This window comes from Cicer arietinum, chromosome 5 (genome assembly GCF_000331145.2).
Source record: "Cicer arietinum cultivar CDC Frontier isolate Library 1 chromosome 5, Cicar.CDCFrontier_v2.0, whole genome shotgun sequence".
Taxonomy (NCBI): domain Eukaryota; kingdom Viridiplantae; phylum Streptophyta; class Magnoliopsida; order Fabales; family Fabaceae; genus Cicer; species Cicer arietinum.
In genome coordinates this window covers 55,242,541-55,264,455 of record NC_021164.2, presented here as the reverse complement: position 1 = coordinate 55,264,455, position 21,915 = coordinate 55,242,541, and the positions used below count along the sequence as shown (strand labels likewise).

Genomic DNA, 21,915 nt, shown 5'->3' with positions numbered 1-21,915 from the left:
ACAGCCAAGTGACGTCGTCATTGACTGTGATGCTGAGGTAAAAAACTATATTATAAAATTATTAAATTAAATAAAAAATATTTGAAAAACACAAAAACATTTATTTTAATTGATCCAAAGTTTTCTATGAATTCACTTGATTTTTGTATTTTTCTAATTTATATATTATTTTTTAAATATTTTTTAAGAAAATGAGATTGTGCTGTGTTTAGTAAAAATAATTTTCTTTTAAAAAAGTTATTTATAAAAATTGATTTTTTTATAAATTACTGTAAACAGCTTATCATTTTAAACCATTTTTAAATTTATTTCTAGTTTTTATTGTTTTTTAAAATGAACCAAATATATACAAAAACTTTTAAAAGTAGTTAATTTTTTAAAAAAGAAAAATTCAAACAAAATCATATAACAAAAACATATAGCTTAAGTTGTTTATATTTAAGCTAAAAGGGTGTTGTAAAATACACCTTACTGAGGACTTATAAAGACCAAGATTTTCAGTGTTAGTACATATATTTTTATTTTACGTTTTATTTGTTAATTTTCTCTATTATTATTGGTGGTGTTATTAATTTCTGAAGTTTTTTTTTACTCATTAATTTCTGAAGCTAAATTGAGAGAACACTGTGTTTCTGTGTGTACGCGTGAGAGAGAGAAAGAGAGAGGGAGAGGAATCGGATTAGCCCCTTTGAATTTTCATTCAGAATCAAAGGACTCAAAATCTAGGGTTTTTTTTTGTTCTTCCTCAGGTAACTGCATGCTTCTATTTTGCTTCGATTTTTCCCTTGGTCAATTTGATGGATTTGTTTGATTTCGTGATTCGTTTCTTTCTGAAGCTTGTTAGGAATTAGGGTTTTTGGGTTCGATCTTTCGTTCATAATTTTGGTTCTTTTTTGTGTTTCTGAATCTTGGTTGTACAATTCTGTCACTGCATGGCTTGTGGAGTGAGAAATCTTGTTTGGAATCACGAAAAGTTTGTTTTTTTTTTCAATAGGGAGAAGGGGATTTTTCTCTGAGCTAAGGCTGATTGTGAATGTGGGTAAAGTGGGGAGAATTGGGTATTTAAGTTACAGTTTTGTTGAAATTCTGTTAAATAGAGTTTCATAGTGTGATAACCAAAAGTTAGATTCATATATTGGTAGCTCGGTATGTCCTATGGTTTCTTGTGGTAATGTTTGAATGGATATGGCTTCAAAAAATTTAGCATAGTTTTACAGTTTTTGTTCCTCTTGTGTATATATTTATAGTTGTTGCTATAAGCTGAGTGATGTTTTATGTCAAGAGTTACAACTCCAATGTATGGTAAAGTAAATACAAAATTAACACAGGTTTTGTAACTTTTGGTTGGCTAAGAATATTTGTTTTATTTTTACTATGATCAGTTGATCATAATCAATTTTACTGTGGATTGTTGCATTTTGTTTTTTGAAAGAAAAAACTGTATAGCCTTGTGAGTGTGATCAGTCAGTTTTCTTTAAGCATAAGGGATAAGATTTTGTACATAAACTGTAGTTGTAATTTTTGTAGGGATCTGAGGATATGCAGTCGAAGTCTGAAACTGCTAATCAACTGAGTTCGGATCCCCATTCATTTCAGCCTGGTGGTGTTTATTCTGAACCTTGGTGGCGTGGTGTTGGATACAATCCTGTGGCTCAAACAATGTCTGGGGCCAATTCATCCTCTCTTGATTGCCCTAATGGTGATTCAGAATCCAACGAGGAAGGCCAATCTTTGTCCAATAGTGGGATGAATGAGGAAGATGACGATGCTGCTAAGGATTCACAGCCTGCTGCTCCTAATCAACCAGGTGCTTTAGATTGGCACTTTAAACTACATTTGATGAAATTTTTCCATTCCATGGGAACCAAATATTTTTTACTCAGGTACTGAAATACAGTATTTTCTTTCCTTGCTAGGAAATTATGGGCAAGAACAACAAGGAATGCAGCACACTGCATCATCTGCACCTTCCGTGCGCGAAGAAGGTCTCACACAAACTCCTCAGCTGGAACTTGTTGGTCACTCAATTGTTAGTCTTTGCCTAAGCCTTTATTGCTATCAATTTGTTAACATAAATAGGTGATTTTGTTCTGTAACACAAATCTTAGCTGATTTGTGCAATCATTTTGATGGAAAATGTTATTATAGAACTTGTAGTTGCATGTATTTGGGCTTGATGGGACTCTTAGTATTCTTCCAATTCTTTTGATGCAGGCATGTGCTACAAATCCGTATCAGGATCCATATTATGGGGGCATGATGGCAGCTTATGGTCACCAGCCGTTGGTATGTGACACTTATCTGCTACTTGATTAATGGTTTCTTACCAGTTTGCTCTATTGTCTTGATTAAAGCAATGCTGATATTTAGATGACAATGTGATAATAACCATATGATATTTTACTATTAGGGATATCCTCCTTTTATAGGAATGCCTCATGCCAGAATGCCTTTGCCCCTCGAGATGGCTCAAGAACCTGTTTATGTGAATGCCAAACAGTACCAAGGAATTCTGAGGCGAAGACAAGCTCGTGCTAAAGCAGAACTTGAAAGGAAGCTCATAAAATCTCGAAAGGTACAAATTCGCCAGGCTTATGCTTCTTTATGCATTTTATTTTTATTACTACTGTAGTTGAAAGTTGCTTTAATTTTGTGACATGTGATCCAACCACATTTCAGGTGTAAGGTTGTTTTTTCATTTTGAAACTACATGTTTGGTGTAGTTATATTTAATCATGTGATTGGTGTAGTTATATTTAATCATGTGATTGGTGTAAATCGTTGATGGGATCTACAGCTTCCTGTTTGCTTCACGTCGTTGACACATAAATATCTCAATGCTACAGTTATTAGTCTTTTGTGTTATAAACTAATTATTGGGGTCGGAATAGATTGGGCAAGACAAGAAGTTAAAAAGTAATTTTTCCTTTCATTTTGGATATTTATCCTTTTATATAGAGGAGAAAGTCTTCTCTCTACCTTTTACACGGTGTCACCTAATAATTGCCTAGTCTTTAGTCTGAAAACTTATTTAAGCAGTAATGTCTGCTGTATCCATTACTGTGCTGAATGGGGATGGCAAAAGTTGGTTCTTTTATTCCATTAGATCTAGGTAAAATACCATCATGAACGACAATCACTCACTTCTGAAACAAGAAACTACATCTAATTTATTGTTCAGAAGGGTCTGCAAGAATTAGGCTGTAAAAGAATTAGCACTCTGATGCAGGTAGTAGAAATTATATTAGTGCACAAGTGTCAAAAAAACTGATATTTTAAATTAAGCTTCTAAAATGATTTTACTACATAAACTTTTTGTGGATTCTACTCCAATTTTGCCAGTATATGCAGTCACCTTCATACAAACGTTGATTTGATAAATAAAATGAGAAAAGCAAATATAGTTAAGTTGCTTATTTTCACCAAGTTTTTATTTGCATGTGTCAAGAAAATGTTTCAAATGAGACAGAACTTGGTTCTACTGGTAGGGTTATGCTAACACCTATTCTTTTGCAGCCATATCTTCATGAATCTAGACATCAGCATGCTATGAGAAGGGCAAGAGGTACTGGAGGTCGATTTGCAAAGAAAACTGACGCCGAGGCCTCAAACAACTCAGGAAAGGATAAGGATAATGGCTCTGGTCCCGTCATGTCTTCACAGTCAATAAGTTCGTCTGGTTCAGAACCTTTTCCTTCGGACTCTGCTGAAACCTGGAACTCTCCCAACGTGCGACAAAATGCAAGAGCATCGAATGAAAACGGAGGCAGCGGCTCCTACCATAATAATAACAACGGTATGCAATCTTCAAGGTATCATGGTGAAAGAGTGGATGAAGGGGACTGTTCAGGGCAGTTACGTGGAAGCATCTCCTCGAAGGAGGCATCACAGAGGCGTCTTGCTATTCAGTAGACCCCCTCGTGCATGGGGGGTATAGATGCTGAGGTTGGTTTTGTATCCTAGTGATATATTTGGTGACTAAATACCTTACCTTGGTTATCTGTGAACATTCTTGGCGATATATACGCCAAGCGGCAAATCATTCTTGGCTGTTGTACTTGTGTTTATGGTGTGAATGATATAATATGGGGGGTGGGGAGAAGAATGATGATTGGGGTATGTGATTTCTCTTGAAGTCTCAATCAATCCTTCATTCTATTCTCATTTTTGAATTTTGTACAGAGTTTTAGTGGGTAGAATCAACTTCAGCTGATGATATGGATGGATATGGTCTGGTCAGAAGACACTATGGAGAGAAACAAACAAACTCTTTTGATTTGATGTACCAACTCTCTTTGTTTGATGGGTTTTTAATTTTGTGTATAACTCAACCTGTTGATTGTTAATGTTAACATGGGACATCATTATTATAAGAGAATCAAACATGCATCTAGTTCTGGTCATATTATTATTTACTGGCTTTGATATTTCAATTATAGAAAAGTTAAATAAATTTTTCATCACCTTTTTAGCACAAACAAGAGGAAAAAAATAGTTATCGAATATTCCTCTACCAGTTTTTGATTGATTTACTTTTTCCATGCAAAAATGGTTACTTGAGTTGAAGCTCAATAGCACATATATTCTTGCTTTTTTTAGTTAGAATATATATCCGATTTATAACACTCAAATACATACCCTACCCTATGCACCAAGCAACCACTATATATTCTTGTATTACAAATTTACAATGGAAATGGTTGATAGCTATAAAGGGCGAATAAAGTTGCTACTAAAACTTCGGATGAAATTCATTCTATCCCTTTCTGATATGATTCGGAATTATGTTGTTCTTTCTCGTTGAGAGGGACGTCAGCCCTCCCAACTGTCTCATATTTTGTGATTTATATAGCTGCACGTCTTTTTTTGTGTGTGTGTGTAAATTGGTTCTGCAATATGGAATTCAAAGAAGAGAGAGAAAATAAATATAAGAGATAAGATCGAAAGTGATTTGGCTTTTTTAGAGTGAGAATATATATTGAGTGTTTATTAGACAACTGAACTTTTATAATGAGCAGAACGATTGTCAAATTAATGTGATTTTTTAAGTGATTGTATAATTTAAATAATTTTTAATTATAGTAATTTATATATAGTTGGATGATTTAAATTTAATCTTCTGATATTATAATTCTTCTTATTTGATATATCATCAATATAAGGTATATATTTGCTAACGTATACTCATCTATTTTTTAGAATAAATACGTTAACAAGTTATAATTAAAAAATTATTGAATACACTCAAGGTTATGTTGCTAAAATTTATGTTAAAAGAAAATTTGATAATACTATGTTTAGTAAACTTACAATATCCTTGTAATAACTATGTTTAACAATTGATCACTATAGAAGAGTTATGTGAAACTGAAAGGCCGTTTACTTTTTAGCTCTCTTAAAAACTGATTTCTTATTTTACGGTTGCATATGTGCTTTTGACTTTTGAGTAGGCAACCTGTCTCAACATGCTCTCCAAACTAAAATATTTACATTAAACCAATTATCTTCCTCTACTATCAGAGGGTTGTTGCCTATTAAAAGCAATACAACTAAGTATTTATTATAGAGTGAATAGGAAAAGTGCTCTATAAAATCGTCAAAATATTTAACGACAACAGTTAATTGATAAATCATTTATCAATTTATAAAATTTAAAGATTTATTGATAAATCATTTATCAATTTATAAAATTTAAAGATTTATTTAATTGACGTTTATAATTTTAAAATTAATTTTTCTATTCACTCATTTATTATAAACATGTAGTATTACTAAGTGTCAGGCTGTCAGCTATATTAATATTTAAGATATTTAATTTTTGAAATTAATGAAAATGGTTCTCCAACAAATTTTAGATAACTAAATCATCAATTTTGTCATTAAATTTTGCACTATATGTCTACTACTAGATTCCTTAATTAAACATATAAAAATAATAAATAATCTCCAATATTTATCATATTTGTTCAATTAGTCTGACATTTTGTCAAATTCATCTCTTTAGTCTTTAATGTTTTGTCATCATTTAACACAAGATGGACTAACGAAATAGATATAACAAGGGTTAAATTCAATTAAAAAAACAAGGGTCAAAGTTTTTAATCATTATAAAATACACTATTTTATCAAGTTAAGTTCTGACAAAAAATTCCTCCACAACTGATATTTTCAATGACTAAACATGAATATCTCTTTTTAATCAAAATCACTAACTGTGGAAATAATTATGGATGAGTTTTTTTTTTTATAGAAACTAAATCAAAAAATTATTTTATAGAGATTAAAAAATATGAGAAAATAAAAAATATAACTTCAGTGTAAATTAATTTTATTTCAATAAGATTTAAGAATGTAGTAGTTATTTTTTTAACAACGGTTACAAAATAGGTTTATATGACTAGATGAATGGTTGTAATTGAGTAGTGGTCGGGTCTCAACTATTAAACTCAAAATATATTTAACTTAGATAACAAAATATTGACACTTAATAATCCACGAGTTTGGTCTAATAGATGGAACTAAATACTCACATCGGAGTGGTTCTGATTTGAATTTTTGCTAGAAAAGGTATCCACACTAAGTACCTCACACATCTAGAATAAAAATACAGTGAAAACTAAAAAAAGAAGTATTGAGACTAATTATTTTCATTACTTAATGAACGAAGTACAAGAGCGGGTTTAATTAAATAATAAATTTGGTGATTTACTTTACTAATACAACAATGTTCAAGTTTATATAGGCATGTTAAAAACTTCATGTGGAATGTGATACGAACTTAATTTGCTGTTATTATCTCCCCTTCACATTTTCAGGCGTCTTTAACACAACACTTAAAAAGAGGCTTATGTCTATTTTTTTTATTTTTTTGAATTTGAAGATTTTTTGAAATCTCTCTAAATCCCTCCCTCTATTCAGTTCTTGAGTTCTCTAAAATTAAAGGACTTTAGATTTAATGAGAAAAATAAAACATGACGCAAATTGGAGGACTAACCTCCTTCCTCAATTTCCCTTCAAATCCATCCCCTCTATTTAAATTCCATTTTTTTTATAATAATATTCTCAAAACAAAACATTTTACTTGCACAAGTATTTTTGTTCCCTTCCCTTCTCTCAAAAAACTCTCAAACAAAGATGGATTTTCCTTTCATTCCCTCCACTTCAAAGCTCTCTCCATCTATTTTATTATATCTGTCAAACCTGAATGCTAAGTGCCACTCAAGTTGAGATATTTCTTTTGCCAATTTTGACCTGCGTATCAAGACGCTTATCATACACGTCCGTAAAACCCATTTTATTATATTATAAAGCATGATGTGTGAGAGATCAGCCTGTCCTCAGCCGCATTGACAAGCACACTAAGGAAGGAAATCACAATCCTTCGATTTGAAAGCGAACCACTTTTACTGTTATTATTTCACACAAGGTACTTTTACACTCAAAGAAAAGGAAAATTGTGATCTAGTCACTAGATATATTTAATTAGGTATAAGATAACCCATTAATCATACTGTTTATCATCTTCACCTGCATCCTCTATGTTATCAATGACTTCTTCAGTATTATATTGTTCAGAGAAAGTTTTTTCATCATTACCATCAGTTGGAGCTTCATGCTCCGGTCCTGTTGTGCTGCCTTGTGAGGCAGCATCACCGGACCCTGTGGCATTAGCCACATTCGGTTGCTTCTCCATCATCCCAGACAAGGCTAAACTAGGTGACCATTCGAGAACATCATCAATGATGTTCGATACTCTCTTCTGATACCTGCAGAAACACCAAACCAACAAGTTGTAACAGCTAGGAAGAACAAGTGCAAATAGTTTTCCCCTTATGGGGGGCCATAAATCCAACCAAATAGGAATTTAAGCTGATAGAGAGCACCATTATTCATTTATAGGACTCACCTTGCTCTTGCAGCTTCATCAGGTGCATGATGCCTCAGCAGTAATATGAACAGCACAGCCACCACAGAATAGAAAATCCTTGTCGTCCACTTAGGTCTTTCCTCTTCATCTTTCTTTGGCCAAAATCTGAACAGCTCTCGCAGTGTTGCTTCCTCGGCAAGGATGTTAGGGAAAAACCAGACCCGCTTTCCAAGAAGAATATATAGAACACCAAATATTGTACCTCTTACTACAATGTTAAAAATATTCGTGAGGCCTAAGAAAAGGGTCTATTTACCAAGCAGATTTTAACACAATTAACAACAACTAATTTTAAAAAACTAGGTGCACATAAAGTTACAAAATATTTTATTCCTTGAGCATTTAAGGGGAACTGTTATGAAACATATACATTCTAGAAGGGATACAAGTTAAAAATAAACAAGGAATGTGATTCCAATAGTATCATAAATTGGGCTAATGCTGCCCATAGAAAAATCTTCTTGTATAAGTTTATTATTTGAAAACAGCAAATTCACTTTCCTCTTTCTTCCATCATAAATATTTAATAATATTTAGGATGAAAAATTCCAAACAACCTTACATTTTCCTTTCTTTTCACAAACATCCCACTGTTTTTCAAAACCTGTGCAAACCCCTTGAAAGCTACAGGCCTACATGGAAAACCGGCAGAAACATCTCCAGTACATGGATGGTCTGAGACAAATCCAAACAATCTAGGGGAATAATGAAGACAAGAGTCTTATTATTATATTCTAGTTCTAGTACATGATAAACAATTAAACATCCTAGCGATCAAAGTAAAATTCAATTTCCTCTTCCTCGTCTAGGGCAAAATCTCTGAAAATATTGTCGTGGTAGATTGACTTTGTATCTTCTAATGTTAAGGATTTTTCTCTCTCCATTCATAATTACATAGGTATCATAAAATGAATCAACATTGTAATAGCACGCATGGTGTAGTACCACAACATATAATAGAACTGGCTTGAGACATGTAAATTTGGAACAGGCCATAAGGATATGTAAACACAGAAGTGAAGAAACTAGGCAAGACCAATCAAACAGTGTAAGAAAAGAAAAACTTACTCAAAAGTAGAGAGAGGATGAGAAAAAGGATCCCAGCGCATGAGTAAAGTATTAATAGCTTGCAGCTATGAGGGTACACGGGAAATAAGCAAATAGCCAGTGTTAACACGGGCCAGAAAAAAGATAGGAGTGTCTGCCAAAGTGGATGGCGTTTTACAAATGTCCATGCGAAAAAAGCATCATTTTCGGTAAATACTTGTTCCTGACAAAGATAATCAGATTGTGTTAGATTCAAACACAGACAAACCTAATCATTTAAACTACAGCAGAGTAAAAACCAAGAAAATAATCACAATATACTGATATTAACATAGAGCATGCATTTAAACTATATGGATTGCTGAAGATGTACATGTACATCTTCAGTAAAGTTTAAAAACTGATGTTTTGTTTATTCTTATGAAAGACTGAACTAAAACTACCATTGAGCCCAAAAATACTAACACAACTACAATTTTCTCAGTATATCATATGATGCATAGTGCATATAATATATAGATATCACAGAAGTAGAAATAAAAAAGAAACTATCTATTTGAATTCAAAAAACAGACACCCATTAATGCAAACATACCTACATATACAAGATAAAACCAAAAGAATAAGATGGATGCAATGAAACAAGTGGCAATAATTTGGTTTATTAGATCATCGGGTCATCTGTTCTCACCATGGCACAAGTAACCATGTCAGGCAGAGGCATAACTACAAAGTCCTATGATAGTGACCATAAATTTCAAACATAAAAAAATTTCCATTTTATTTTTGCTTAACCTTTGAACTGTATAGTATAGGAAACTTGTTTTCTTCAAATCCTTTAATCAATTTAGTTTGGAGTCTATCTATAATTGATTATTCATCTAAGTTTCAACACCATCCTAGATAGCAGTGTTAGAAATATAATATAAAATCATTCATGTCTCTTAACTTGCAATGTAAATGCCAAGGTCCAAAAATAATCGGTTGAAATTGAAATTCAACTTCTTAATTACAAGAAAGGGGTGTTATTACAGCTTATGAGGATAAAATGAGAAAAAATAATATTAAACAGGTACTGCAGCACCAGAAATATACTGAAATATTGACAGATCACAGATCCACATGCAACTTCATATATGTTCAACCTTCTAACACAATAATCACATAGCAAGTCAATGATTGCAGCAAGGAAAATGACTTACAGGGAAAATTTCTAAATGTGCAGGCCAAGTAGATAGTTTTTTCTTCCCAGGGCGAAGAGTTTTTACCACACGATCACAGCGCACTAAAAGACTTTTTCCAAGTAAAATGTTGGCAACATCCTCTGTTTCTAAATTCCTATCTACTTCCAAAATGTCTTTTACCTCCGGATGATTTTTCAAGAAGTTCACAAAATCCTTCCCTCTAAAATACTCAACCCGTGTCTCCTGTAAAACAGCCCATCTAGAAACCAAATCCTTGTGGTCTCTCACCTTCTCAGCAAACACCTGAAATACATCCTTCTTCACAGCTTGTTTCTGAAAACAAAAACATCCCAACAACACAGTCACAATATAAAAGAAACAACTTTTGCATGTCAAATAAAAATATAACAACCCAAAAAAAAAAATATAGAGCTCAATTAAACCTAGTCCACAAAAAGATCAAATGCAAAAGGGGATATAAAGGTTTAAGAAAATCAAAGATTTACATCTACACACAACAGATCAAATGTAATGTCCATTAGAATAGAACTATACTACAGTTTCAAGTTCCTCAATTAAATAAGCAGGTTTAAGAAAAAATAGTTTTAGCAAAATGGTGTGTAGAAAACAAGCTCAAAATACGATTATCACATTTTTTTTTCCTTATAATTAATCTAAAATATGCAAGTTCTAATCAGCAAAAGAGTGAAATCAAAACTCCCTAAAAGCAGAGAAAAATATAATGAAATTGAAATTTTCGATCTAAGATTATTATGAAACGAAGAAAATTGAGTAGAAAAGGTTTCCGGTGGAAGCAAGTGAAAATGAGTGGAAAAATGGACATGAGTGATGGGGAATAGGGAATTGGAAGAGAATTGGAAAGCCTAGAGAGAGAAAGAAAGAGAGAGAAACCCTAGGAGGGACGTCGGAGGTGGGATCTGGTGCGGAGGAGCGTCGCACGCGCTTCTTCTCAGCCGCGCCTCCCGATGATTTCTTCATTTTTCTGTTACCCTATGCTTTCTCTCTCTCTCTCTCTTTATTTTCTTTTTAGTGCCACCCAAAGATTCAAGAACATCAAAAATTAACTTACATTATACAAACATATTTATTTAATGAGTGGGGATCCGTTAAATATTAAATATATTATATTATTATTAGGATCGACCATCACTTATGACATGAATACGATGGATAACAAAATTATTTAATTTTTCGTAAATAAAAAAGAATTCACATTATAATTAATCACATCTCATAACAGGGATATTATTGAGATATTTTAAGTTTTTTTTTTAAATTATTAAAATATTTTTATTTTATTTTAAAAGAGATAATAAATAGTAATTAATTTATATATTTATGCAATTATGAAATTATGAATTTGAATCAAAATATACTATTTAATTTAATAATATTAATATTTATCAATTTAATTAAGACGTAAAAAATATTATAAAAGTATTTTATTATTAAACTTAACAAAACGAGAGCATACAATTATAATTTAATTGAATAGATACATAGAAAAAGTATCAATTATATTATCAAATAAGTTTAATAGTTAAATATACATGGTTAATTACTTTTTTTATCAATACCGTAAAATATAACTAGATATATGTATAACTTTTTTTTTTATATGTCTATAGGCTTTGTGTGTATATATTAATTTTTACTAATATCATTATTATATTGTCATTTAGAGTGTGCAAAGTTGCTGACTGTTATTTTCCATAATTAGCATGACAAATTTATTTCATTTAAAAAAAAAATAGATGAATAATATGTAGCAAAAGTCATTCAAACAAAATTTTACTTTGTAAAAGCAAATATTTTTCTTTTTGACCGGATTAATTTTTGTCTTTAAATGGATTAAATAAACTCAATGTCAAAATGTCTTTCCTTGTTTGGAGGAAAAAAAAAAAACATACCAAATAATGCTCTGAATCAAACGTGACTCAATTGTACAATCTTATAATACTTTTTTTAAGACTATTAATGTGTTAATACGTATAAAAAAAATTAATTGCCTTATATAATCTGTACTAAGATAAATTGCATACCCTTCTTAAACCCCAAGAACCAGTCAAAAAGGCACTACAATACCACAAAGGTCTTTTGCAAAATCACAAATCTAGTGCCCATTAGAATCACCCCAAAATGCTCACCATCTTTACTAACATCATTTGTAGTCTATGTTAAATGATTTTATTAAAATAAAATAATTCTTATAAGTTTATTTTTCTAAGGACCTTTATAACTTGGAAGCTAATTAGTGATGACATGATTTCATACAGTTATGCAACATTAATATTTTCAAAACGTTGTTTACCAAAAAAGAAATTTCAAAATGTTTTTCTATTTCATTACATTGAAAATTATTATGTCCATTAACGTTTGTGTTTGCTTTTTTATTGTATTAATGTACAGATATACTTTACTATGTTTTTTATATAATTTTAATTTCGAGTTATAATTGATTTGTTTATGTTTTTTTAGAAATTGATTTTCAAGTAACTGATTTAAAAAAAAGTTAGTGTGGACACATTATTTATTATGACAACAGTTGCAGAGATTAAAAAAAAAAAAAGAAACTGCTATGTGGAAGTATTTGGTTTTATATAAAATAAAATGGATGCTAAAAGGATAAAATTGGAAGTTAAAAAATCCATACTAAAAAACTGTATTGCGTTTATCTATTGTCATAGATGACTTGAATTGCTTTTAACTATCAATTGAATGAAATAATTTCAGTGCTATAATTTTTTGAACGTTGGAATTGAGTTATAAAAGGGGCCAAGAGAAAAAAAATGGGAAGATATATTTTTTGTTTTAAAACAATGAAATATTTCTTTCATTTCTAATAATCTATTATCTATTATTATATAAAAAATTGTTAGTTTAAAAAACACAATAAAATAAAATAAATTGAAATGTACCGTACACTTGTAAATTGATATGTTTTCTTACTATCAAATTAATAGTTAAATTATATGGTTGTAATGAATTAGTGTGACTAGGTTATATATTTAACATCATCAAATCTTTTAAATCTCTTTTGATTTATTATGATTTTTAATTAAAATTTTTAATTATAAAAATAATTTATATAATTGTTAGGAACTAAAATAATAGACAAATATACCTGTGCTATATTGGTTTAGTCAACTATGGACACTAAAAATAAATTATGTTATATTATTAAAAATGTTAAATTACATCTGCGGCCTCTTAACTTAATTTTAGGTAACTTTTTAGTCTTTTATATATATTTTTTTCCCGAATTGGTCATTTATTTTAATTTTAAGTGACAATTTAATATTTTATGTATTAAAATGTCAACAATGTTGTCCTTATTTTATAAAAATTATTAAATTTTTCAAACAAAACCCATAAAATTGATTATCATCTTCAATATAATACAAATTTGATCAAATTCATAACTTAAATCTTGAAATAAACTCATATTTTCATTCTTTATTTGATGTTGTTGGAGATGAAAATATGAGTGTATTTGAATATTTGAGTTATGGATTTGATAAAATTTGCATTATATTGAAGATGATTATTAATTTTATGGGTTTCGATTGAAAATTTTGATGATTTTTTTAAACTTTTGTATAAAAAAGGATAATATTGTTGAAATTTTAAAACATAAAATATCAAATTATCACTTAAAATTAAAATAAATGACCAACTCAAAAAAAAAATTAAAATTTTACCTGAAATTAAGTAAATGAACTACATATTGAATTTAACCTGTTGAAAAGGTATAATATATATTGTAATTTTTATAGAGCCTTTCAATAAATTTTGCAAAGCTCAGCCAGCCACCAGCTCTATGTATCTATATATTTCGATATTATATACAAATGCAATGGAATTTCCATTGATTAACGCTTAGCAAAACACTAACAATCCTTGATTCACAAAAATGACACATAATTTTTATAGACAATGACGTACAATAATAAAAATGACACTTAAAAATATCAAATCAAACATCAACAATTATTTCATAATTGTGACATTCTGCCTACTATTTCAAATTTTGAAAGGCCACTATAACATTATAATTCATGGCAACAGATCAAACCAATTGTTCTAAAATCTATATTATATCCAAATGCAATAAAGTTTACATTCATTACACTATTAGCAAATACACTCACAACTCTTTATTCATAAAACCGACACATTTATTTTTTTAGACAATAACTTAATTACAATACTAAAAATGATACTTTAAAATATCAAATCAAACATTAATAATTATTTTCATAATTGTGACATATGGCTACTATTTCACATTTTTGAACAGACGCTTTAACACTATAACTCATGGCAACAAATTAAATCAATTGTCCTAAAATAATCATCCACATTTTATCAAAATTAAAATAACAACTCACATTGTATACATGTCAGTTGCACCATAAAATATTATTGCACATTGAATACAATTCCTAATTACACAATAATGTAATTAACAACAATCATCAATCTAGGACCATTACATTTATTTTTTAGGTTTCTTTACAATGTACATGGACAAAATGAAGTCTATATACTCCATAAATAATATACTAAACGAGAAATGTATTGTCTTCTAGCAAAATTATCAAAAAATAATAACTCTAAAATATGTTGTGCACTCCCATGTTTTGAACATGAGCCTTCAAACTGTTTTTATATATTGAGCTTTCAAACTTTATTTCTAAATTTTTTGGAAGTTTTATAATGAGTTTTCCTGCCCGTTCATTTTTCAAATGGCAACCAATCTGAATATTGTTTTGATTTCTAATGTTATTAACCATGCAATGATTTGTATTTTATGGTTAGGATTGTAAGATGTTGTGGTTAACTTTTTAAACTCAAACAAATTGCACTCACTTGAAATTATTTTATAGTTTGGACTTCAAGGTTTTCTATAGTTGTTCTATTTGTTTGTATTCATGCTAAATAATATGTTACACATTATCTCGATAGACCAAACATTATGTTTGATTATATTATTATGGCATGGGTGTCACGTATTTTCATATTATATATGTGTATGGTTTTTGTAACTCATGGTGATCTCTTGTAAATTGGTTGGATGTTTAAGACTTACAGTATTGTCAATTTGTGGGAATAAGCCTCAAATCAGTAATAATTTGGAGTTAGTTATTGATATAACTGAATTTAGTTATGATAAAGGTTGTTATAGTTAATTAAACAAATGTGTCTATATATACTATAATTGAAAATGCATAGCTAAGTTGTTGTAATGCAGTGATTGCTGAATATTGACTGAGATGGAGGGATATGTAATTTAGATTCATAGGAATTCAAAAAGGAGATTAAAGGAGAGAAAAGAGATATTGTAAAAAAGATTAGTATTGTTGAGTCTTAACATTGATATATACTAGGCAAGAGAACAATCTTGAAGTGGCTTAATCTTGTAAATTTGAATCTCAATAGTGAAATGTCTTGCTTGCTCGTGATGTAGGTCCCATTAATTGAGGTTGGACACATAAATCTGGGTGTTATTTTTTTTCTTAACTTTCTTTAATTTGGTTTTACTTTGATTTCAAAACTTATATCTTTAAACAACATAAAGGAAAACGTTAGACGTTCTCCGTTTTAAGCAATTTCCTCCATTTTTTATGTTTTCAGTTCTAGTCAAGAACGTTCTCGATTTTCTGTTGAAACGAAGAACATTCTCCTTTTTAATTTATGTTTAGCAGTTGTTCGTTTCTTGTTTTGTTGGTTAACTCTTGTTGCATATCCCAATGTTGTTTCACAATTGGCGCCATTTGTGGGAAGGAAGCAACAATGGTTGGAACCACAAAGTTTGATATTGAAAAGTTCAATTGATCAAATGACTTTGGTATGTAGGAGATAAAGATGCACGTTGTTCTAGTGCAACAAGGTTTGGTGAATGCGTTGAAAGGTAAATCAATTTTTCCTGCAACAATGTCTACTCATGAAAAGGAAAAGCTTATTGAAAACAGCAGTAGCCTTATGTCTTAAACTTGAATCTCTCTACACGATTAAATCAGTTTCAAATAGGCTCTTCTTGAAACAACAATTATTTTCTTTTAAAATGAATGAAGAAAAACGTATTACAATATAAATAGCTGATTTTAATAAATTTTTTGATGATTTAGAAAATTTAGAAGTCAAGTTTGATGATGAAGATAAAGCTCTGATCTTGCTTAATGCACTGCCAAGTTCATATGAACACTTCAAGGATGCTATCATGTTTGGAAGAGAACAAACAATTACTCTTGAAGAATTGCATACATCTATCCGAACAAAGAAAAACTATAAAAGACATGAGATCAAGAATGATAATCATGTTGAAAGCATGAATTTGACCAGTGGAGTAATTGACAAGAAATGATCAAATGAAAATAAGTATAGGTCCAATTCATGAATTAAATCTAAAGGGAATTATAAATGCTTACATTGCCACAAGAAATGACATTTCATGAAAAACTACCCCAAAAGAAAGGAATCAAGAAAGGAATCAAGAAACTCTCAAGATTCTGGAAATGTTGCACTTGTTGATGTTGGTTATGAATCTGCAGAGGCTTTGATGATTTCAAATTCTGAAGGTGAAAAGAATTGGGTATTAGACTCATGATGTACTTTCCACATATGTCCAAGAAGTGATTATTTTGAATTAATAGATCTTCGTGATGGTGGAGTCGTTTTGTTTGGCAACAACAAATCATGTAAAGTCCAAGGCAAAGGAACAATCAGATTCAAAATGTTCAATGGAAAAGAGGTACTGTTGAAGGATGCAGGGTACATACCTGAATTAAAAAGAAATTTAACTTATGTTGGCATCTTTGATATTTTAAGATATTCCATAAACATAAATAATGGTATCATGACTATTATTAATAAAGATGATATTATTATTAAAGACATTAAAAGAAATGGCTTGTACATTTTAGATGGTTATACCATAATTTCACAAGCTTTTGTTGCTAGCTCTAATTTGCATTCATCTACAAGATTATGGCATATGAGGTTAGGACATGTAAGTGGAAAAAGCTTAATTGAGTTATCAAAACAAAATTTGCTTAATGGTGACAAAACTGAAGAAAAAAAAATGGAATTTTGTGATCATTGTATTCTAGGAAAGTCTAAAAGGACCAATTTTGGTGTTAGCCAACACAACACCTCTAGACCTTTTGAATATGCTCATTATGATTTGTGGGGTCCTTGAAGGACAAAGACTCATGTTGATTGTTCTTATTTCTTAATCATCATTGATGATTATTCTAGGAAAGTATGGATCTATGTCATTAAAAATAAAAGCAACACTTTTATGAAATTTAAAGAAGGGCATATGCAAATTGGAACTCAAAGAGAATCTAAGCTGAAATGTTTGAGAACTGACAACGGTCTGGAGTATCTTTCAGAGCAGTTTAATAAGTATTGCAGTGACTTAGGTATTCGAAGACATATAACAGTTGCAGGCACCCCTCAACAAAATGACATTGCTGAAAGGATAAACATAACAATCTTGAAATGGGTCAAATGTATGATCTTGAGTGCAGGTCTCCCTAAAATATTTTGGGGAGAAGCTGCAGTTACATCAATATACCTAATCAATAGATGTCCTTCATCAGCTATTGGATTTAAGACATCAATTGAGATGTGGAATGCAAGTCCTCTAACTACTCAAATTTGAAGGTATTTGGCTCCTTAGTCGCAGAGGTATGGTGCAGTGCGTGCGCGGCGCGAAACACGAAAGCGGTTGTTCTGGTTGGGTTCACGGATCACTGGTCGCACTTAGGTCATGTGTTTCTCATGACCCAGAAAATGTGAATGTATTTTTTTCAAGAAAATCCAAGAATTACCTTAAATTTTAAAAACATATAGAGGTATTTTAGGTTTTTCGCTCTTCACTCTAATTTTATTGTCCTTCTCTCTTGTTCAAACAATTCATTCCACTCATTTTTTGTGAATACTCCCTCCTTTTCTGCAAGATCCAGCAACATCAGCTACCACCAACAGCGCCGCCCACCTTCCAGCCACCGTCGTCCATTACCCAAGTTCTTCTTTCTTTGTTTATGTTCTTCTTTCTCTGTTTCCTTTCTACTTTCTTACTCCTTCCTCTGGTTTGTTTTCCTTTAGTTCTTTCTTTTCTTACTCATTCCTTCTTTCTTTTCTTTCTTTTTTTTTTTTACTTATTTGTGCTTTATTTTATTTATTTATTTTTCTAAGTTTTTTTGCCTCTGCTTTAATATTCATCTTTACTTAATTTTTGTTAGTATTTAAATGTAACTTTTGATTAAGACTTGTGGGTTTATATTGGTATTTAAATATTTCAGAGTTTGAATCATTGTTTAATTTTACGTAAAAATATATGTTTATATCGTATTATTCATGTAATTTATTAAAAAAATAGTGATTCTCCCGATAACTCGTAAACCATTATTCTATTTTTTGAGGTCGATCACGACGTACCACTATTTGAAATTAACTACATAGGTTGATATAATAATTTGTAAAGGGAAAAAGAAATGATAATAATGCATCAAATGAGGCAAACCACATATAAAGTATAGAGTTGATCCAATAATTTGTAAAGGGAGATTGAAATGGAAGAGTTATACAAAAAGTATTATATAATTTAATGATACATTAACCAAGCATTACATGGTAATAAAGAAGAAGAAAAATGTTACTTGAAATGCATGAATATTTTATTGATCTGGATGCAACTACATAAAAAATTTAGTTCCCTAATTTCCATATCTATATTTTCTAATTAGACGACAAACCAAATAATCCAACCAGCACTATTAATACCTTATAATAAAAATTAAAAATAAAACAAAAATGTGAAAATGGATACACACTGTTTATAGGTTTTTTTTATTATTATACCACTAAAACAAAAATTAAATACCACAATACCACTCTTTTCAAATTATATATGAAAGTACCATTCTTTTTCAACTTTCTATTCCTTCCTCTTAGATATCGGTCCTTGCCCCTAAAATTTCTCAACTAATTTTTTTTTTTTTTAGAGAAGGAAGGGAAATCGGTTTCCTCAATACCGATTTCTCAACTAATTTTTTTTTTTAATTTTTGTTTTTTCTAATTATTAAATTTATTTTATCATTTATAAAATTATTTTTATTAGTGGTACTATTTAATAGGCACATATATAGAGAATTTGATCAATTAATAAAGTCACATTCATTCGCTGAGAAATAATGCAACACATTATTTTTCGTTAACATCTTTCTTAATAATAAATATATATTTTATTAATCAATAATTATTATTTTAATTAAATAATTAATTTAAGTTTCATTTATTATTAATTTAATTAAATAATTAATTTAATTTTCATTTATTATTTAATTAAGTAATTAATATTTTAATTCAATAAATAAATACAATGTTAATTTTATATTTTATAATTATTAAAAAAAATTAATTAAATGGACTCAATAAAATAACAATATTTAATTTAATATTATAATTAAACATACAAATACCAAATGAGTGAAAAAAATATATTCAAATTTTATTACAATATTTTTATTACATTAATCTCCTATATGGTGTCCAGTCCCACATCGTGGTGGTCGACGAATACGACGTGGACGGCGTGGAGGTGAGTTTTCTTCGTCAACTGGGGCATATGTCTCCTGAACATTTTCACTTAGTAGGTCGACATGCATCGAAGAAGTATGATCTACTTGATTTGGGAATGATGGAACACCAAATGAGTACATGTTATTAATATAATGAGTAGCCGATTCAGGCGTACCTAGGTCTGCACCAAATAAGTTATTCACAAAATCTTGATCACTTGAATGTAGAGATTGTCGGTGATCATCTTGTTGAGTTGACATGAATTGAACTGATTGTCTTGGTGGTTCAAATTGTTGTTGTGTTGGGGTGAAAGAAAATGAATGACGATGTGGTTCTGGCGCTTCATTTTCAATAGAAACAGGAGGAGTCGGTAGGCGAGGTCTATTACGTCTTTGTCGGTGTGATGGTTGAGTTGGCTCTTCTGCAACACCACATCGTGGGTCCCGTAGTAGGTGTAGAGCTGATAGATACAAATTAGAGTTGTGTCTAAACCACACCATATACTCCTCTGTTGGTATTGGGTGTCCATGTATCGGCATTCAACAGTTGAGAAACAAATCAATGCGGTTTTGGCAGTCCATGTCATTGAATCCTGATATGCTTGTTGTGGTATGACATTTTCAAGACCCCTGTAAGGCATCCATATGAACTAGAGAAAAAAAGACATATTAGTAAGACAACACAATTATAATAAATATAAATTTTGTTGAACAATGAAATTTTAAACCTGATAATGTTGCATGTGATCAATGTTTGATCTATAACTGACAAGATCCTCGTATGGAGTTCCATAATGGATTAGTCCCCTGCCAATCCATCTAGTAAAAGAATATAAAACTATTATTTAGCAAGTTTGACAAGTATATTATATGTAATTTATTGGATTAATATAAAAAATATTTTACCGTTTTGCTAGTGGAAATGATGTCTTTCTAGTGCAATGAGGGGCAATGAACGACATGCGATACCATACCCAAGATTGAAGGAGCAATGTACATCCACCCATACATGTATAAGACGGTGCGGTTGCACGACACATTTGTCTGTATAAGTTTGCCAAACACGCTGAACCCCAACTATATAGTCAAACACGTTGAATATGTTTCAACAGGGGAAGATACATCAAATGAACTCTATTGCAAGATTTGTCAGGGATTACCAAACCCCCAATCAAGCGTAATAGGTACGCTCTACAATGTTGTTGTACTTGCTCAGCTGCTGCATTATTCGGAACATGAGCAAATGTGTCTTTTAACCATTTCAGTTTGACGAATTGGCCCACCATTTGATTTTTTGGAGGAATGACACCCAAAAGTTGTTGGCATTCTTCATCCCAATCTAAAGCACCACCTCCAGTTACTGGTCTTCCGTTAATAGGTAGACCAAGTTGTAATGCAACATCTTCAAGAGTTATTGTACACTCTCCTATTGGAAGATGAAATGTGTGTGTTTCTGTTCTCCAACGTTCTACCATTGCGATCACTAATGATGGGTCCACGTTACAAGATCCCAATTTTGCAACGGTCAAAAACCCAGCTTCCTCCAAGTAGGGCACTATCATTTCATTTGGTTCCTCCATTCTAAAGTGGTGGTGACATTCAATCAAGTTCTACATTTTAAATAAATTTAATATTAGAGTTATGAAAATGATGCTTAAAAACATGTATACATAAGATGATTACAACCACTTACCATCTCAGCGATATCTCTAGACCTGTGAAGATACTGATTTCTTAAAAGAGCCATGGAGCTTGTATGTTGTGAATGTGAGAGCTTTAAAGTGTGTGTGAATAATAATATGAACATAATGACTATTTATAAAACAATTGCAATCCTATCCAAAAATCCGAACCAGCCAATTAGCGGAGGATTGGGAGATTACGATGACGTCATCGTACACGTATTCATTATCCTATCCAAAAATCCGAACCAGTCAATCAGTGGATGGTTTGAGGATTACGCTGACGTCATCGTACCAGATTACGCTGACGTCGTCGTACACGTAAGCATTATCCTATCCAAAAATCCGAACCGGCCAATCAGTGGAGGATTTGAGGATTACGATGACGTCATCGTACACGTATTCATTATCTTATCCAAAAATCTGAACCAGCCAATCAGTAGATGGTTTGAGGATTACGCTGA

At 30.8% G+C, this 21,915-nt stretch overlaps 3 protein-coding genes across 4 annotated transcripts in view; 2 read left to right on the top strand and 1 right to left on the bottom strand.

Annotated features, from left to right (window-relative positions):
* Positions 1-356: 356 nt before the first annotated feature.
* LOC101504175 (nuclear transcription factor Y subunit A-1) lies at positions 357-4,403 on the top strand. 2 transcript variants are annotated; one of them, XM_004500140.4, is made up of 6 exons: positions 357-502; positions 1,528-1,807; positions 1,917-2,029; positions 2,215-2,286; positions 2,411-2,575; positions 3,517-4,403. In XM_004500140.4, exons 2-6 carry the CDS (start codon positions 1,540-1,542, stop codon positions 3,910-3,912), a joined length of 1,014 nt encoding a protein of 337 aa, XP_004500197.1. In that variant the 5' UTR covers positions 357-502; positions 1,528-1,539; the 3' UTR covers positions 3,913-4,403. The 2 variants fall into 2 exon arrangements, with proteins under 2 accessions (XP_004500197.1, XP_004500196.1); XM_004500139.4 differs by lacking the exon at positions 357-502 and adding an exon at positions 540-749.
* A 2,956-nt stretch (positions 4,404-7,359) lies between these two features.
* LOC101503525 (translocation protein SEC62) lies at positions 7,360-11,247 on the bottom strand. Its single transcript, XM_004500137.4, has 5 exons — positions 11,071-11,247; positions 10,177-10,491; positions 8,996-9,197; positions 7,907-8,135; positions 7,360-7,766 (listed from the first exon to the last, which is right to left on the bottom strand). The coding sequence occupies exons 1-5, from the start codon at positions 11,155-11,157 to the stop codon at positions 7,502-7,504; spliced, it is 1,098 nt and encodes a 365-aa protein (XP_004500194.1). The 5' UTR covers positions 11,158-11,247; the 3' UTR covers positions 7,360-7,501.
* A 10,267-nt stretch (positions 11,248-21,514) lies between these two features.
* The window catches only part of LOC105852148 (uncharacterized), a 2,731-nt gene continuing 2,330 nt past the window's right edge, over positions 21,515-21,915 (top strand). The window contains exon 1 of the mRNA XM_012715808.3: positions 21,515-21,890. Within this exon, the coding sequence (XP_012571262.3) occupies positions 21,515-21,890 (376 nt within the window). The remainder of the gene's footprint in view (positions 21,891-21,915) is intronic.

Bases quoted from the DNA above. Each gene is read 5' to 3' on its own strand.
- LOC101504175 (XM_004500140.4), top strand. From the start codon at position 1,540: ATGCAGTCGAAGTCTGAAACTGCTAATCAACTGAGTTCGGATCCCCAT. The intron at 2,287-2,410 runs GTATGTGACACT...TTTTACTATTAG, and splicing joins CTTATGGTCACCAGCCGTTG to GGATATCCTCCTTTTATAGG. The intron at 2,576-3,516 runs GTACAAATTCGC...ATTCTTTTGCAG, and splicing joins AGCTCATAAAATCTCGAAAG to CCATATCTTCATGAATCTAG.
- LOC101503525 (XM_004500137.4), bottom strand. From the start codon at position 11,157: ATGAAGAAATCATCGGGAGGCGCGGCTGAGAAGAAGCGCGTGCGACGC. The intron at 9,198-10,176 runs GTAAGTCATTTT...TATCTTTGTCAG, and splicing joins CACATTTAGAAATTTTCCCT to GAACAAGTATTTACCGAAAA. The intron at 8,136-8,995 runs GTAAGTTTTTCT...TTAACATTGTAG, and splicing joins CATCCTCTCTCTACTTTTGA to TAAGAGGTACAATATTTGGT.